This window comes from Alternaria atra (assembly GCF_907166805.1).
Source record: "Alternaria atra isolate CS162 genome assembly, contig: 32, whole genome shotgun sequence".
NCBI lineage: Eukaryota > Fungi > Ascomycota > Dothideomycetes > Pleosporales > Pleosporaceae > Alternaria > Alternaria atra.
Genome location: NW_025091331.1, coordinates 1142137 through 1159712, shown reverse-complemented (window position 1 = coordinate 1159712; position 17576 = coordinate 1142137). Strand labels below are relative to the sequence as shown.

Sequence of the window (17576 nt, the reverse complement as noted above, 5' to 3'; positions counted from 1 at the left end):
GTTGTGGACAGTGGAAGAAATCGGGTCGCCCTAGCGCACCTTTCACTGCGAGTAAGATGCGTCGGAATAAATCCGCTTGCCTGGTCGACGAATGTCAGGGTCCGCCAAGCTCCGTACGTCACTGGCCGCACCTTCCCAACAGTACTTTTTACATGCAGGAACGCAGAGGATATAATTCATGGATAGAAGTGCGTTGGCTGTGTGCTAGTCTCAACTCCTGAAGCCAGCAAACAAAGCCCAAACCCCGCACTTGTCTTGTGCTTGCCGTCATTCACCAAGGCATGACATGACAAGACAAGCGCCAGTAGCACCTGGGCATGCTTCGCTTTTGTTCCAAGGCGACCGCCCCGCCGTCCGTCGCATAGTTCGGACTTGGACGGCGCGTCTCAACACCGTCTCGATCCCGAGCCTCAGCGACAGGTTTGATACCCTTTCTAACCCCGTTGACTCCGTCATCGCTCCACTCGTACGATATGGACCGGTGGGTCCTTGATCCTTGATCCTTGGGTGAACCAAGAAATCTTCTCAAGAACTCGACGGAAGAATCGGCACAGAAGAGACGCGAACAACTCAGTAAGCGCGTCAAAGCATTACTGCACGCGGCAAATGCTAGTTGGCGAAGCTTAGTAGGCTGCTCGCCCACAAAGCAAACCGACTACCCGAATGCAACAACATCAGAATTTGCCTTTGCCCTGCTTCTATGCCATCATTGTGCTAACAGTCTTATCCGCCAAATCCGACTTCTTACTATTCCACGTGCTGGGCTCGTTTCCTATTGCTTGCATCCCAGCAACCTTGGGGCCTGGACGCGCTGTGGAACGTGTCAGAAAAGTGTCGAGGAAGCCCTACTACGACTGCACGACATTTCACGGACATGTCCATTGTCCTGGAGATCAACCTTGGACGGTTGCCTCAGATCGCAGCTTGGTCTTAGGGTCGTTCTTTCCAAGTCCAATATTGCATCTCACCACTTTCACGTGAAAACCCTTGTGATCGTCCGCTAACCATAAAAGGCTAAGCCTCTCTTCCCCGGAGTCTGCGTGTCAGGCCGTCGAACCTCGGTCACTCCACCAAACACGGTAAACATCGTGACTTTTCCAAAATCTCAGAACACCTCTTCATTCCTTTACTCTCCAATTTAGCAAAATGGAGCCGACGCGCTCAGCCTCACGCTCACGTCGCTCCTATCCGAACCTCTGCAACCTCTCCATAGCCCCGCTCAGCGCCAAATACCCTCTTGATGCATCCGTACCGCCTTCACCCGACGAACAAGGGACGCGAACCCCTCGAACATCGTACATCGCACAAAAGTCGGCGCCGGCAACACCGGGCGTTTTGAGTCTCAGCCAGAGCCGCAGTAGTTCGCGGCAGCGTCCAAAGAAAGCGTACGCGTATGAGAGCTATTTTGTCAATCCCCATTCCGAGGTTCGCGAAGTAGGCGACATACCAAAAGCAAAGAGTACAAGTGTTTTGCATCCGGGTGTTAGCTTTGCAGACGACGTACTAGGCGTAGATACCGGGGCGAAGAAGCATCATACACGGAAAGGCACGGCACCTCTACCTCTACACTCCCCGCTTGTGAAACACCACACCAGAGAGTCAAATGAAGAGTGGCTGCACCGCGCTGGCTTGGCAATCGCTGGCGAGACGAGGGATAGCAAGGGTCAGGGTTGGCTTGTGAGGCGAGAGAGCTCGACCAGTCTAGTCGGACAGGGTGACGAATACGAACAACATCCTTCGCATGAGGATCGACGTATGGCTCTACTCTCCGGTGAACACATTGGTGACGCGGACTACCCTATCTTCTTCTCGCCGCGCATGTCTAGAGCGGGGAGTCGCATCCCCAGTCGCGTAGGCTCTCGCGTACCCAGCGCACGACAGAGTCGACGAGGTAGTAGAGTGGGTAGTCGAGTGGATCTAATGATGTCTGGGGGATCGAAACCGCAATCAGGAAGAGCTAGCCTCGAGATCTTGGAGCTAGATGAACGCTTCATCGAGCCTGACTTTATAGAAGCAGATGAAGAAAGTGATGGTGACGAAGAAGAAGTCGCTCGTCTGGCGCGCGAGCGCGGTTTCGGCCTTGGAGGCTGGATGGATCGTCTCATCGGATGGACACTGTTCTCTGTCGACGAAGACAGAGAAGGGTCTGACGAGGAAGACGTGGAAGACGATAGGAGCTTGCGACTAGACAATCTCACAACGGAGGAGCTGAAGCTACGCCGCGAGGTCGAAGCCAAGCGACGCAAACTCGAACGAGAAGCCGTCATCGCTGCGTCAGCTCTGCGCGGACAAAGCGATGCGACGATTACAGACACAGAGAGCAGGCCAACAACTGGGGGCTCTCAACGTACGACGGCTAATGAAGAGGTCGGTGGTTGGCAAGACGCCGCATGGCTATTAAGCGTTGCTTCAAAAGCTTTGTTCTGATTACGATCATTCGGACAATCAATGAATATGCTCGCACTATGGAAGTTCGTGAAGGCACGAGAGATGGATTTCTAACATGATGAAATTGCTGGCTTTACCCTATACTAAGCAACGACGTAGCTTTAGCTTACTACATCAGCTCTTCCATCTTCTGCCCCAGTTATTAACTAATAATCTGTCAAGTCCATCCAATCAACTTCTCTTACTACACCATCCTCAACCTCAGGTCCATCTCTCCTTGCCCATCGGACATACTAGGCGGCCTATCTTCCCTCTTTGTACCCCAATCACTCTCCGTATCTCCCAGCACGAGCTCCAACGTCCATCCCTGTGTGAAGAACTCATGTCCAATCCAATTCTTTGTATACATCTCACCATTCAGCTTAGCGCTCTGTATGTAAATGTTCTTGTACTCCTTGTCAAAATTGGTGTTTCGGATAGTAGCAGTAGCGTTAGTAAGCTTATTGGTAATGGATACTGAAGGGAAAAAAGGTGGAATGATGAAATAGACATTCTGGCCTGGATTTGGAAAGAGACCAAGCATGCTGAAGAGCGTGAATGATGCCATGCTACCAGAATCATCGTTGCCTGGAAGTCCGCCGGGTGTGGCGTTGAACTGTGAAGGGATATCTGTGTTTGACATTAGCAGCTATATCCACCACCTCATACATCTTTGTTCCTTCATGCAGTAGAGACCTACAGTAATGCGCCCTTTCAGCACTAAGCGCTGGCCTTCCTGCAAAGTGCGATAGGTATACGGTGAGAAAGACCGGCTCGTTCCCGATATCTGCTAGACCACTCGTGTGGAAGAAATCCAATCTGCGCTGGAACGTCTCATCGCCACCGAGCAACTCGATGATCCCCCTGACATCATGCGGTACGAAAAACATGTATTCCCACACACTGCTTTCAAACGTCTCAGAAGGATTGGATGTCAGCGAACAGAAGCCAGCCAACGGACTGCAGGCAATGGGGTCTTGGGAACCCCACGTTCCGTTTAGATTCTTCGGCTGAAAGAAGCCCGTAAAGCCCGTTTCGGTACCATTGATTGAAGAGATTTGATCAGGTTTGAAGAGGTTTCGCCAGTTCGTTGCGCGAGAAAGGTATTTCGCAGTTGTATCTTTACCAAGGCCATGTGCCAGGGTGGCGAGATTAAAGTCGTTGTAAGCATATTCTAGGGATCGAGATATACTTCTTGAGTTTGTGCCAAAGCCGTGAGGATCAAAGTCAGAAACCGGGATATAATTCAAGGATTTCCAGCTGGCTAGACCCCCACGACCCTCCTTGCTCCATTCCAAAGGCTCGTTTTCCGCATCGTTGACGATGGCTTCGTAGGCAAGTTCCCAGTCTATACTAGTGATATTCTTGACATAGGCATCGACTAGGACGTTATCGGCGTTGGAACCGCCTTGTGTCCAACCTTTACAGGTGCTCATCATGCAGTCTGGTAACCAGCCTCGGTGCTTGTATGTGTCGAGGAGACTCTGTACTAAACTGGACATCATTGATGGCTCTAAGACGGTGAGAAAAGGTAGCTGCACGCGCCACATATCCCAGAGACAGTAGAAACTATCAAAGTATGGCTCATCACTTTGCCAGTGTGGGTTCTCGCCGGTATAGTTCTGGGGAGATACCATAGTACGGTAGACAGCGCTCCAGAAACCGGCTTGTATGTCATCTTCCACATCACCAGGTTCGATGGTTATTGGAGCAAGTTTCTCACGCCATACTTTTTCGGCTGATTTGACGAGTGTGTCAAAGTCGAGATCGGGCTTTGGTATTTCACTCCCAGCACTTTGGCAAGCCTGATCAGTACTGAGGAAGCTCAATCCCATCCGCGCAAGTAATGGTCCAGAGAGTGGGCCTTTGAAGCGTATGAAGCCACCAGCTTGGACGTAGAAATTGTTGAACCCGCGCGTGACATAAAGCTCCTTTGGTTGTTCACCAGCTCTGTCGTTGACCCACACCCCGGAGTCTTTGACGAATCCTCCAGAGATATCCAGGCAAAAATAAGCTATGTAAGACCCGGCTCCGAAGCTGGGCAGAAAGGTGGCATTTCCTTTCATCCTGCCCGACTGCTGACCTTCATCTGCCTCTACGGTAATCGAGGCGTTCTGCCGACTCGCCCATAGGTCGGTCAGGTCAAGCGTTATGAGCGGATCGTTACTCCCATTTCCAGTGGATGTCGCTGAAAATTTGAAGCGAAAGAGCGCAGTATGTTCTGCGACAGTCATATCAGCGTGTATGCCGTTTTCCAGTGTCACGCCAAAGTAGCCTGGTCGTGCTTCGATTGAATCGTTTCGGTAATGAGTTGCACGCGCTGCAATTGGGAACTTGCATGTGTTGATGTCATCGCCCGAGCAGATCTGGGGAAAGATAGGGAAGTTGCCTAAGCTTGGGTTTCCTCCAGTCCCAGAGTCATGCAAAGCCGAGAAGCCAGTGATGTTGCTGCCGTCCGTGGAGAATCCCCCGGTATTTTCACCATCCACATCCGCAACAGCTACGCTGTTTTTTAGCATTTGCTACTGGTATTCAACTCATGTTATCTACCTTTTGCCATACCATATGGTAACGTTGCGCCTGCAAAGACATTTCCACCATCCCTACTACCAATTAACGGGTCAACCCATCGCAACGGATCCGAGCCTTCGGTCTGGTTCGCCTGTATTTCTGCTGTCGACTGCGTTACGAAATATGTGAACGTCCAGATACAATGAACTAGAGTTTTCATATTGAAGAATGGGCTTGGTTTTCGTGACCGCCCATACATTTGTATCAAACTAGAAAAGTGTATATCTTGCTAAGTGGTTCCAATCTTGATGCCCTGTGATCAGGCTGGGGGTGAGCGTAATCGCGTCTACGGTTTGGAAGTCGAATAGAGCGGGTACGTAACGAACAAAACTTGCGACATATACCGGCACTGTCGCTCTTAAGTGTCTACAAGTATCATCATAGCAAGGTTACTTGTGTTGGGACGTTGGTGGTTCCTCCCTGCCCGAGTGGGGTGTATTGCGGGGTAAAGTAACCGGCCGTCTGGTACTGTAACCTTGAATCCACCTGCATCGTAGCATCTGTTGATCATCGTCGGTGGCTTCGAAGCGCGAGCATGATGAGGTGACGTTGAAGCTCCGAGTTGAAGTTCAGCCCTGCACAGCTGTCTTGCCGTAGCGTCCCGTCTTGTCGCAGGCCAAGGACACGCCCAGCGCTGCTTACCCCTACAACCGGTTTCTTGTAATGCTGTGCAACTTGTGACCCAAGCATGACACCTATGCCGCAATGCAGAAAACGTGCAAGGATCGCGTTGATGGTGCATCGAGCCCGAGGCCATTGTCCCGAAATGGAAACCGCCGACAGAGGTAAGAATGTCCCGGTGGATATGCACATACACAGTGCCGGGTGGCTTTAGTCGTATAAAGCCTAGGAGCTTATTAGGCATTGTATTGGTGAATCTCAATGGACTGAATTTTTTGCGCAGGGCAGTTTCTTCGACGTCCTTCCGGGATCTTTGTGGAAACAACAGGCGCACGTGTGCTTTCATCCAAACATAACCTTGAAGTTTCCTTTCCACTCGGGCTGCGGTAAACCGGACTTAAATTTGAGAAGGAGGTGGATCAGCCCACAGTCTTTATTTTAATGATATTTCCGCTCCAGGTTTCTGGCATGTATGATTTGCACTGTCTCGGCCCGTTCGTGCAACGCGGTGGTGTCGTCGTCGTCGTCGTCGTCGTCGCCGCCGTCATCTAAACTTGCAGTGAGAGTGACATGAGTCTGCGCAGTCTCCCATCCAGTAAATACGAGCGCCTCATGGGTTCCATGTGCAGTATCGCACCGCCAGCCATGTATTATTCTGAACGCATGGCTGCCTTGAAGCAGTTGCGCATATTTTGTGACAGCAGTTTCAAAACTCTCGACGCACTCGTGCTTGAAAAGGAGTCTTTCCATGGCTAAGATTGGTGCACCCAATGGAAGTAAGTGCATACCATCTAGTTCAACATGGACCGTCCAACAGAATTCGAGCATGTCTTCTTGGGGGCCGAGAACCTCATCCCGCATTGGAGAGTCCAGAAATTCGAGGTGCGCTTCCAAATTTGGCCATATGCCCAAAATATATATCAACGTGGGGTCCTCGATGCAGTTATAGAACTGTGAATTTGTGTGCAGTTTCTCTCGTACGGCTGACAGGCTCTGAATCAGTGCTGGATTGTCTACCGCAACCCTCCTGAGACGCAGTTGGGTGATTTCGAGAACCCCCATGCTTCACTGTGAGCGTGGAGGATGCAATGTCTCGTGACGTGAATTGAGGTATCGTAAGGCTGAACCATGTGAGGAGCACGGTGGTGACGGCAGTCGGGAGGAACCTTGGAACACGGCCGCCAGGATGGTCACTTTATAGCGCCTTGGCATTACACTCTCCGCTCTGCGATTAGGTCGAGACCACTCATCGTTTTCTTCGCTGCCTGAACATCATTTGTGCCTGATACCCCTCGCCTGCTTGAGACTGCAAGGTTACGCGAATCTTCCAGCCTCGGTCGGTCGAAAGCGTTTCATTGGTCTCTCACGGACCCTTCGCATGACCTCGCAGTCCGCCTCTTCGACCACCGCGGCCACTATGTTAATAATAGTGGGAGCTGCATACACCTATTTCAGACGATGTGATGTAACAAGTTTTTTAGTACAAATTCTCTGGGTGAGTCAAGGCGACGCCATGTGCATCTCCGCGCCCTTCCAACAACTGGTCTTTTGGACGCCGCCAGTGTCAAGCCAACCTATCACGCACATCTTCTTCTTGGAGATGCTTGTCTCCATCCCATAATGTAAAAATAGTCTGTCAAACAGCCGCAGGCAACAGCAAAGGCCGGCCGTTCCAGGATATCGTTGTTTGGTAGTGCCGCGACACCGTTGCGACGGAGCCGAGAAGATGTCTGAAGGGAAATGGTTCCCGATGCATGATTTGCGCTCGCAAGTATGCCTGCAGTTGTTGCAAGGCATAGATGCTCTGCAGGTTGACGCATGATAGTCGCACAGCCATCAGAGCTACCAAAAGCCATCTAACGGTATGGCCGCATACCGGTGAGCGAGCTAGTAACCGGAGACATCTGGAGCTCCAGCATGCTAGACCCTTTCGGGGCATCAATCATCGAGATCCCAAGCGAAATCGTAATCCTATTAGTCGGAGCTGTTTGTTTTACAGTATAGTGCTGTAAGCCAGCCACCGCTCAGCCGTACAACTGGCGTCCCCTGATTAACATGAATCACCCACACCCGCGGGGTCGCTCCCGGTCTAAGCCCCCAAAGCTCATGGTCCACATCCTACGGGTCATTGCATACCACGTACAGCAGAGTATATATCGCCACAGGGGAAGCGTACCCGCGGATTGCACATGCTGAATCCTTCTCGTACCTCTAGTACATTTACTATCAATGCCGTCTCCACGGGATCGCGGCAGTGTGGTCGAAAGCTCTTCGAGTGACTCGCCAACCTTTTCCGATGGTGGAAATGGGAGCGCGCGACCATTGCCTCGCAGACCAATTCCAAGGAAGGGACATACCAAGTCACGCCGTGGTTGTTTTAACTGCAAGAAAAGGTACTGTTGAAGCTAGTCAAGCGCGAGTGTCGCACGTATGTTCTAACCTTAGCATAGAAGGATTAAATGTAACGAAAGACATCCTGAGTGCAATCATTGTATAAAGGCGGGGCTGCAATGCGAGTATCCAGCAAACATTATACAAGCGATGCAGCGCCCTCCTACTTTGCCACATACTCAGGAGGTAGGCAACCTACGATCAACGCCAGGCGTTTTCGTGAGTGTACTTCAGGCTTACATTCAACGCCACAACAACTAACCATCAAAGTCTATGGCGGATATGCGTCTATTTCATCATTTTCTTATAACTGCCTACCCGCATCTCCCCGTTGGAGCCGACAAGATCTGGATCACGACGATTCCTGGCTTCGCACATAACGTATGTGTTTTGCTTCACACCTCCAAATGGTGAGTGAGGTGCTGACTATTGTAGTATGAGTACCTCATGCACTCAATCTTGGCGCTAGCTGCATCGCACCTAGATGCTGTAACGCATTCTGGTGTAGCAGAACAGGCTATACAGCATAGAATCCTGGCTGTGAAGTCACTCAACGAAGCGCTCTCAGCACCTCCAAAGACCAGTTGCGAACGAGATGCAAGGATGGCCGCAGCTCTAGCACTTGCTTTCCAATCAAGCCACTTGCAGGATGGCATGGCAGAATTCCTCACGATGGTCCGTGGGTGCAACCTGATTGGAGGCGACGAGACGCCGTTGAGAGACGATTCAGTCTTCAATGTAAACACAGTCGTCTCTAAGGGTATGAATGCTCATGCTGACAATTTCTAGGCATTTCGTGACGACGGTCATATTCAGACAATGCAAAATCGCATCGGAACATCGTCGCTTACCTGCGTTAACCACGATGATCTCGACATGGCAGCGTTGTCTCTCAACCTCGTCAAAGCTATAAATATGTCCGACTGGGAGCGGTCATACTGGGAGATACTAGTACGCACAGTTAGTCATGCGTATGATCGTCCAGTAGAGACGTATACGACCTTCGTCATGCTCTATAACACACCATCCCAATGGACCCATGATGAGTTCCAAGCCTTCATTGATCCCAACAATAGCGTTGCACAGATTCTGCTCGCTCATTTCATCGCAATCCAAGCTATTCTTACACCCATACTCTACCTCGAGAGGGTCGGCTTCGAGGGTGTGCATGCACCGACTGCCGTGCTGGGTTGGATCGACGGGATTTACTGGAATATACCGTGTCACCTGAGGCACCACGTTGAGTGGCCCAGACAGGTGTCGCGATATCCCTTTACGCGATTCATGGGTCTGAAGCAGGTTGAATACTGCGATGTAGATCCTCTTCTGGTTTAAGATTTGCACAAGGCTACACGTTGGGTTTGCATCTTTTCTTTTCTTGCTATCAATTCGGTAGCCCACTTACGCTTAACGACCTTGCTGTACTATTAAGATACCCGGGGCGGCTTTGTAGTTTCTTATCGCAACTTCTTCACTCCGTTGCAAGTCCATATGCTAGTTGAGAACCAATATCTAGCTATTGACAAGATCTGAATTAGACACCTGCTCATCAGAGTGACTCAAGTCTATGTAATGCGTCGCGAAGCATTCACCTATATTTCGCTACCCTCTATAACCTCTCTACATGCCTCACAGCTATCTTAGGCCTCCTTACTCAAGTGCCTATGGTGCTCCTTTGTCTCGACCACGTCAGCATTCACATAACCAATGGTTATACTTGCATACTTATCCATCAAAGCCGTCCAAAACTTATTTGGTATCTTCCTCGTTGTCTCATCATCCGGCCGCATAACAGTAGTGTTGTAACTGTCGCAGTGATGGTTGATACGAAGACACGTCAAGAGGTCATTGCCATCGGTCTCTTCATTAATGTTTGTGTACGCGTAGATGATAATGGGATTATATAGAGTCACTTCTATCGTGAAACCCTCGTCGACGAATGCACTGCTATTTGTATCTTGGGATGCGGGTGTCTGGTACTGAACCGCAAAGTAAAGGCATAGAGCTATGAGGATGCAATCCTACTGTGGAGCTTGTGGTAATTATTGCGTGTACATCCAGTCGACAAGAACCGCGAAGACTTCTGTTTTTACACCTTCGAGATAAAAGGAAGGGCTCAGAAGAAGCCGTTTCTCAAAGGACTCAGAATAGTATGAGAGGAAGGCGGAGTGGAGGAGATATGTATCCCTTGCGTTTGGGGCTGATTTCGACAATAATAGTGCCGTGAATACTTTGATGTGAGCTTGTACTACACCTAAATTTAACCAGAACTCGTGGATGGAATTATAAGCGCTCACTTATCTCATTCGGGGTGACTGCAGAATGACTTCTGAAGCGGGCTCGGGAGAGTCTGGTCGTCGAGGGGCCGAGGATATAAATCGCTGAGAGCGATCTTCCAAACCCATGGCAAGGGAGTCCATCGAAGTATGAGACGCTTCCTTCCCTTAGATAGTATCAACGTAGGCAGTACGTATAATGTTCATCATTGAAGGTTGTGTGCATTCGCTGAACAATGATATTAGACGATTGGCCGACCCAGGTATCTTCACGACTCGCGCCAAACGTCAAGACCTTCATTTAACCGACTTGACGCATTTGTTATTGGGCAGTATGTCATTAGTATATCCTCATTTTTTTTATCCTGCTTTTGAGCTGTTCACCTTGTCTATTGCGATCGAGTACGTGTCGATGGAAAGGCAAACCTATCTAACTTTGTCAGGGAACCGAGTATGACTATCTCAATGCAGGTGTGTTCTCCCTCACCATATATATGATTGTCATAGTATTGTTGTACTGACTTTGAAAGGAAGTAATGCTGACTAGCCCACTTGTGAACTATGCCTTGATCGAAACTGGATCCCATCTATCACCATATCCCTTTGGGAAGATAGTACGCTACGTAGACATACTTCCAAACCACTTCCTCATCAAGCTCTTTCTCTCTTTCTTCAATTCAACGACATCCTCCTCTACTACAACGGTTTCTTTCAGCCTGCCCACCCATTTTGGAGGCCCCCTATCCCGGACACATTTTTCTTGGGCCTCGATCCAATATTCTTGCTCCATAGTGCGGTCGTTACAAGCGTTGGTGTACCAATCATGCCATTCCCTATGGTCCCATTCGCACCTGCTTTCCCACTTCTCTTTAATCTTGTCGACAAAGCCTTCGAGCTCTGTCTTCGCGCAAGCAGAGCAAAGAGTCTCTTGTGGCAGAAAGCCGGATATCGGTGTACGATAATAAGTGTAATGGTTTGAGTAAGGTGTGTAGTAGGCCTTGCAGTGTGAAGATGTGCAGGGACGGAGTGTATAGCGCCAATCCCATGCGGCTTCTTGGACTCTGAGTTTTCCTTTTGCGTCATGATTTTTCTGGTTTAGGGGTATCGGAGGCACGCCCAACACTATTTGCTTCTGCTCTTGTACTAGTGCGGCATCCTTGCGTCGGCGTTCCCGCCTGAGGCCCTCTTTCAGTATTTCAAACTCTGCAGCTATAACGCCCAGGGTCTTCCGTCCCGCACTCTGGCGTAAGTTCTCGTATTCGCGCTTGCATGCTATGTTAGCCTGGTTCAAATCTTGGCTGGCATGGCGTGGGCAGTAGCCATGAAGACGAGACATGTTGTACGGGCTCTGAGGGAGGTAGTAGTTCGATCCCGTACGGGCAGGTGTATAGTGCAAGGTGCACGAGGGATACAGGCAAGGTATGTAGTGATCGAGAGGGTTGTATTGACCTGGCGGGGAGGATACCGAGGGCTCCAAGACTGCTGGAGCAGATTGCGTAGAGATACGTAGGTTGGCGGATTTGGTAGACTTGATTGACTTGGTAGACTGGTAGGAAACTACTCGTGATCTTAAGCCTAGGGTTGGCGGTGTAAAGTGAGCCGGCAACGGAATCCCCTCCCATCTTGAATCGGGCTCTTGATAGGAAGTTGATCTGGCTTTGAGGCTGCTTACTCGTTTCCTAACAACTTTAAGAGATCCGTTTGGACGTACGGGAAGAGAGACTGGTCGTTTAACATTTGGCGATATCGGTGTTCCCCAAGCTTGAAAGTTATCGATTTGTTCCATCAAGGTCGCGGTTGGACTTGTGAACGATGGTATATGATGATATTGAGTCTTTGTGAGAGGATTCGGTATTTTGTTGACGAGAGGTTCGGGTAGCTGGATAGTCTTTGGTCTTGCTCTCGGCCAGGTCTGTGATTTTGGCAACGGATCTGGCTCTGCGAACCTCACCGCTGGTGGTGATGATCTCCTATTAGATGCCATAGTCACCGACTCGGAAGATTTGAGACTGGGCTTCAGGCTCGATCGTTGAGGTCTTAGTGGTGAAGAGGTAGAGGATGGCGATGTATTGTATTGGTAGTTCAACGATGATTGCGATGAGCGCGGTGTCGAAGGGCCACTAGAAGCTGTGTCGTCGAAAAGCATATTATGAGACATTAGATCTGCGATTATTGCAGTATCGGTAGTGACTGTTGGGGAGCGACTTTTCGAAGTGCTGACCAAAGAGACATGGCCGGTTGTCGAGTTTTGTGTACTCTTTGATTGCTGGGTGGGTCGCATAGTGTCGGTCCCTAGATGAACAACCTGAGACATGACGGGCGGGGATGATGCCGGCAAACTGCCGAATCGAGCCTAATATGCAGGGCTTATCGAGGGGATCTAGCGGACGTTCTGTGGTCGAGGAGGAAAACGGTGGTCTCTGAAATGGCCAGACAAAAAGTTAAATGACGATGCGAGTAGGTGCAGACGGGGCGGTTGAAAAGTAAACATCGGGAAAAGTACCAATCAAGACAGGGGCAGTGCAATCTGCTTGGAAGCGGTTGAGTCGCTTAAAAGTATTCTGCATATGGGAAAGCAAACAAAAGCGAGAATCACAGCATTTGGGGCGGAAAGGCGCTGTGAACTCAGCCTGGTCAACTGCGCTGACAGACGCCGCACAACGCATCGCGCCTGTGGTTTTGGGTATTCGCCAGCTGTGGCATCGCTCTGTAAGTCAGGCTGGGATTCGTGCGTCGAAGAATCCCATGTTGTTGGATTTGAAGGGTTATGGATGAGGTCTGCAGCATCGAGAGAGGCGCAGTCTAGTCCCAGTCAGCCGCACGGAAATGAAAATGCCGTCTTATTGGCAGCAGTAAACACGAATCGGCCCATGCACAGTGGAAGGTGTCTTTAGTAAAGTTATCAAGTTCATGCAATTTTTGGGAAGGATAAGAAGATGGAGGAGACACTTGGCGTTGCTCTATCCAATCTATCCGTATGACAAGCTGTCGCACAGGTATGGTACAATTAGGTTGGGACCCTGTCGATCGCCCTGAGATGGTAACAGTATATAGCACTTGATCGTCTGGCATCTTTTTGGTGAACTGTCTATAGCTTGGCCTTGGGCTGCTCTTGCTTGAGCATGGCTTCGGCAACAAGGCGTCGCTGGATCTTTCCTGTTGCGGTCTTGGGCCTGTAGGTGTGGAGTCAGTGCATGTTTCATCTGCAATGTTCTTGTTCACGTACATGATATCGGTGAAGAAAATCTGCAGTTTGTTAGGCCATGTTTTACACCATTGTGTTTGATTGGATATCGACGTACCTTTTTCGGCAGCTTGAATTTAGCAACGCGGTCCGTCAGCCATGTCTTCAGCTCTCCCGCAGTCAGCGCATGGCCCTCTTTGACCACGACTGCAAGACCAACATCTTGGCCATACATCTCGTCTTCAATCGCGAAGCTAACAGCTTCGGATACTGCGGGATTTTGTGCAATCACGTTGTCGAGCTCAATGGGGCTAATTTTCTCACCGCCCTTGTTGATCAGCTCCTTGATGCGACCAGTGATTATAACATATCCTTCAGCATCCTGCTTTCCCTGATCTCCGGTACGGAAGAAACCGTCCTTGGTGAAGGATGATGCGTTAGCAGCTGGATTGTTGAGATATCCCTTGGTAACGTTTTCACCCCGGATACAGATCTCTGCTTCTTTCCCTTGTGGTACCTCTTTGCCAGCATCGTCGAGGATCTTAACTTCAACACCCTGGCCAAGTCCCACACTGCCAGGCTTACGCTGGTTGGGAGGCAGAGGGTTACTAGTCATCTGATGCGCGGCCTCAGTCATGGCATATGCCTCCAATACCGGGGCGATGAAAGCCTTTTCAAGTTCGTGGAACGTTTTGGGCGAAAGTGGACTGGAGCAAGACCGGATAAAGCGGATCTTAGGCATCGGGCTCGGAAGGGGACTCTTGAGCAGAATCTGATGAATAGTAGGGACGGCGGTATACCAGTTTGCCTTGTGCTCATTAAAGTCTTTCCAGAACTCGGAGGCGGAGAACTTGGGCGGCACGATTACTGAGCCCCCCGAAGCCAAGGGAGCAAGGAACCCAGCAAGCAAGCCGTGTACGTGGAAGAGAGGCATAACCAGCATGGTACGGTCCTCGGGGGTCAACTCGTAGGTTCCTTGGATGTTCTTCATGGTCCGCAATAGATTGCGATGCGTCAGGGGCACAGCCTTGGGGCGTCCAGTGGTACCGCTCGTGTGTAGCACAAGAGCGACATCGTCAGGCTGCGCAGACTGGACGGACGCAGTTTTACCTGCAAGCTTTCCAGCCTCCTTCACATCCAGGACGACCTCGCTGCCATTGTAATAGCACTCTGCGATGGCTGCATTGTATTTCCTTGCTGCGCGGACAGCTGCCGCATCTTGCGCAAATGCACCCTTTGGTACCAAAGCAATCGCGGAGCTCAGGTCGTCGATGTAGAATTCGAACTCGGATTGCTTGTACGCTGGGTTCAGGGGCGCTGCGATGGCCCTCTGCCATGATGCGGCGATGAAGGATACGATGAACTCGTACGTGTTGGGCAGTGCGATGGACACAGCGGCCTCGGCAGAAACGCCGACCTTTGCCAATTGTTGCTGGAAAGCCTTCACATCTGCGGCAAGCTTCTTGTACGTGACAGTCAAAGCAGGGCTACCGGGTACGATGACAGCGGTCGATGTCGAGTCCTTGGAAAAGGCGTGTTCTAAAGTGGTTGGAGACATGATGAGTGATTATTAGATAGGGGATCTGGTGGTCGCGATTAGATGGACACGGCAAGGCTGGGGGTTGAAGTGAGGGTACCTTGATGCTTCTATGACGCGCAAAGAAATTCTAAGGTCTAATACAAACACCAAAGCCTGCTCAGATGTCTCAAGAGATATGGAAATGACTTATCAAGGATAAGGATATGATATGACAGAATGGCCATGGGCGTTCCTGCATGTATGCACACGTAATGCAGCTAAAGCCTTAGCGTGGGGAACGAACGCCGACACGCGGGCTGGGGTGCTTGGCGGCCTTTGACATCGCGCCTGCCACTCCACCATCCGCACATCAAGCTCATTGTCATAATCACCCACCTCAACCGCCACCTCTGATCTCTTCACTGTGCATTCACAGGAAAGCTACTAATCTGCCCATCTTTACAAGTTCAGGTTCCCCAGCCGCCGTTCACCCAGCGACGGGGGCACCCACATTCGCATTGTTCCGAGTCGCGCCTGCGCGCACATCGATATCGCCATGGCATCTCAGCAGCCACAGAAGGCACAGGGCCTACCCAATCCCTACGGTCTTCCGAATCCCTACGCTCAGAAAGGCCTTCCGAATCCGTATGCTTCGGCCACCATTTCCGCTGCGCCTGTCAAGTACACAGAGGAACAGGCCAAGGCCGAGCAACAGAAGAAAGCACCTGGTATCTATCTGAACTGCTCCATACCATTGCCTTGAAGCACCACTCATGCGATTGTGTAGCTTTCCATAACCCACACAACATCAAGCGTCCCCAGGCCAAGAAGGCTGGCCCAACCATCAAAAAGGCCACCATGCCTGTAGTTGCCCCGCTCTCTTCCTCGGGTCCTGGTCCGGCCAACACCCAGCAGCATGGTATCGACTATTATCGCAGCACTGTAGAGGACGACCTATCCATTATGGAAGAGAAGAGGATTCGCAACTATGAAGAGAAGCAGAGGAAGAAAGAGCAGAAGAAGTTCAACAAGATGTTCGGACAGTGGAACCCTCAAGCTCCCCACAAACCCGAGCGGTACTCCAACCTGCGAGCATACAGGGCCAGTGGTGGCTATCGGCGCAAGAAGGAAGGTTTCACTGCTTTCTTACGAGGAGCTGCTGCTCAGTACAAGTCCCGCGATGGCAGCGAGGAGACCAACGGCTCCCGTCCGGCGTCTTCTTCCAGCTCAACGCCTGCTACGTTTGCCAAACCGTCATTCGCCCCACCTGCATCCTACGAAGAAAGCACTACAGTTCCCTCGTCTGACCCGTCGGAAGAAGATGCTTATGCCCGTCGCATGCGTCTGTCCCAGCAACAGCCTAATGTCGTACCGCCCCCGCCTCCGTCAGCCACAGATGACAACCCTCCACCTCCGCCTCCACCTGCTTCGCAACCAGCACCACCGAGCTATCAAGGTGCGACTATATCAGCACCCCCAGTCCGGTACGAGCGTCCCGACGTACAAATGGAAGATGCAGACAACGAGCCAGTCCACGACGAACGCCCTGCCAAGCGTGCTAAGATTAGCAAGGCGGAAGCGATGATGGCTAAGATGGGGTACAAAAAGGGTCAAGGTCTTGGAAAGAACAACGATGGTGTTGTTACCCATTTGGAAGTCAAGAAGCGCAAAGCTCCACAGGGTACGAGCACTCTTGACGACGAAAGTGGCAAGGTCAAGTCTCAACAGGTCTGGGATGTCAGTGGTGGTATGCGCACTCAGAAAGACGAGCCTGGCAAATTTGGTGAAGAGTCAGCTGTTGTGGTCACTTGGGGCTGTGTGGACGGTGTCGACTGGAGCGCCAACGCCGAGCGCAATGACGGTGGTATTCGACAAGACATGGGTGAAGCGTTCAGCAACAAGGTAAGTCTTACGATATGGTCATGAACGTACACATGCTAACAGAACCAGTTTGGTCCCGTTGAGCATGTCCAACTAGACGAGAGCAACAAGGACGGCGTAGTTTACATCCACTTCAAGTCTGTGCTCAGCGCTCTCAACGCCGTCAACCGGTTCGACGAAGGATGGGAGTTCAGAGGCAGGAAGATCACCGCCAAGTACTATGACGAGCGCAAGTTCCACTCCGGCATTTACGACCACTAGAAGCCACTTCTTTTACTGTTATTAGCCTGTCAGGTGCTCGTGTTTTGGCACCTGGCCTTTGAAGGATCCTTGGGGTATTCCACTTTATGATTGGTGTAACTATGGACATGGAAGGAGGCAATGCATGGGAAGTTGGAGGAACCAGCACATCTGTATTGATTCGGATATGCTCAAGGAGAAGATGTGCATGACTATATGGATTGAGGAGACCGAGCATACGCTCTCCATATTGAGAAAGAGGGCAAAGCTTCCGACATCCTCTCGGCTGCTCTGTAGGAAGTACTATAGTCAGATATATCTGGCCTCGATCATCACCAAGTACAAAGTTTATATCTTACTGCATATCCGTTGCAATCCTGTCACATTGATAAAACTCATGGGAATTGCCACCTAAATACGCCCTTTTGGATAGGAATATGTATAATGTCGGAACATGATGCAACAG

At 50.6% G+C, this 17576-nt stretch overlaps 6 protein-coding genes across 6 annotated transcripts; 3 read left to right on the top strand and 3 right to left on the bottom strand.

Moving 5' to 3' along the window:
- Positions 1–1146: 1146 nt before the first annotated feature.
- ALTATR162_LOCUS10137 (uncharacterized protein) lies at positions 1147–2427 on the top strand (the record flags this gene model as incomplete). The annotated part of the gene is made up of 1 exon (XM_043317773.1): positions 1147–2427. One exon carries the CDS (start codon positions 1147–1149, stop codon positions 2425–2427), a length of 1281 nt encoding a protein of 426 aa, XP_043173708.1.
- A 205-nt stretch (positions 2428–2632) lies between these two features.
- ALTATR162_LOCUS10136 (uncharacterized protein) lies at positions 2633–5158 on the bottom strand (the record flags this gene model as incomplete). Its single annotated transcript, XM_043317772.1, has 3 exons — positions 2633–3057; positions 3128–4927; positions 4990–5158. 3 exons carry the CDS (start codon positions 5156–5158, stop codon positions 2633–2635), a joined length of 2394 nt encoding a protein of 797 aa, XP_043173707.1.
- A 2690-nt stretch (positions 5159–7848) lies between these two features.
- Positions 7849–9345, top strand: ALTATR162_LOCUS10135 (uncharacterized protein; the record flags this gene model as incomplete). The annotated part of the gene is made up of 5 exons (XM_043317771.1): positions 7849–8012; positions 8070–8229; positions 8281–8391; positions 8446–8748; positions 8800–9345. 5 exons carry the CDS (start codon positions 7849–7851, stop codon positions 9343–9345), a joined length of 1284 nt encoding a protein of 427 aa, XP_043173706.1.
- Positions 9346–10905: 1560 nt separating this feature from the next.
- On the bottom strand, positions 10906–12432 carry ALTATR162_LOCUS10134 (uncharacterized protein; the record flags this gene model as incomplete). Its single annotated transcript, XM_043317770.1, has 1 exon — positions 10906–12432. One exon carries the CDS (start codon positions 12430–12432, stop codon positions 10906–10908), a length of 1527 nt encoding a protein of 508 aa, XP_043173705.1.
- A 942-nt stretch (positions 12433–13374) lies between these two features.
- Positions 13375–15028, bottom strand: ALTATR162_LOCUS10133 (uncharacterized protein; the record flags this gene model as incomplete). Its single annotated transcript, XM_043317769.1, has 3 exons — positions 13375–13459; positions 13513–13532; positions 13589–15028. The coding sequence occupies 3 exons, from the start codon at positions 15026–15028 to the stop codon at positions 13375–13377; spliced, it is 1545 nt and encodes a 514-aa protein (XP_043173704.1).
- Positions 15029–15545: 517 nt separating this feature from the next.
- ALTATR162_LOCUS10132 (uncharacterized protein) lies at positions 15546–17131 on the top strand (the record flags this gene model as incomplete). Its single annotated transcript, XM_043317768.1, has 3 exons — positions 15546–15717; positions 15777–16891; positions 16940–17131. 3 exons carry the CDS (start codon positions 15546–15548, stop codon positions 17129–17131), a joined length of 1479 nt encoding a protein of 492 aa, XP_043173703.1.
- Between the last annotated feature and the right edge of the window lie 445 nt (positions 17132–17576).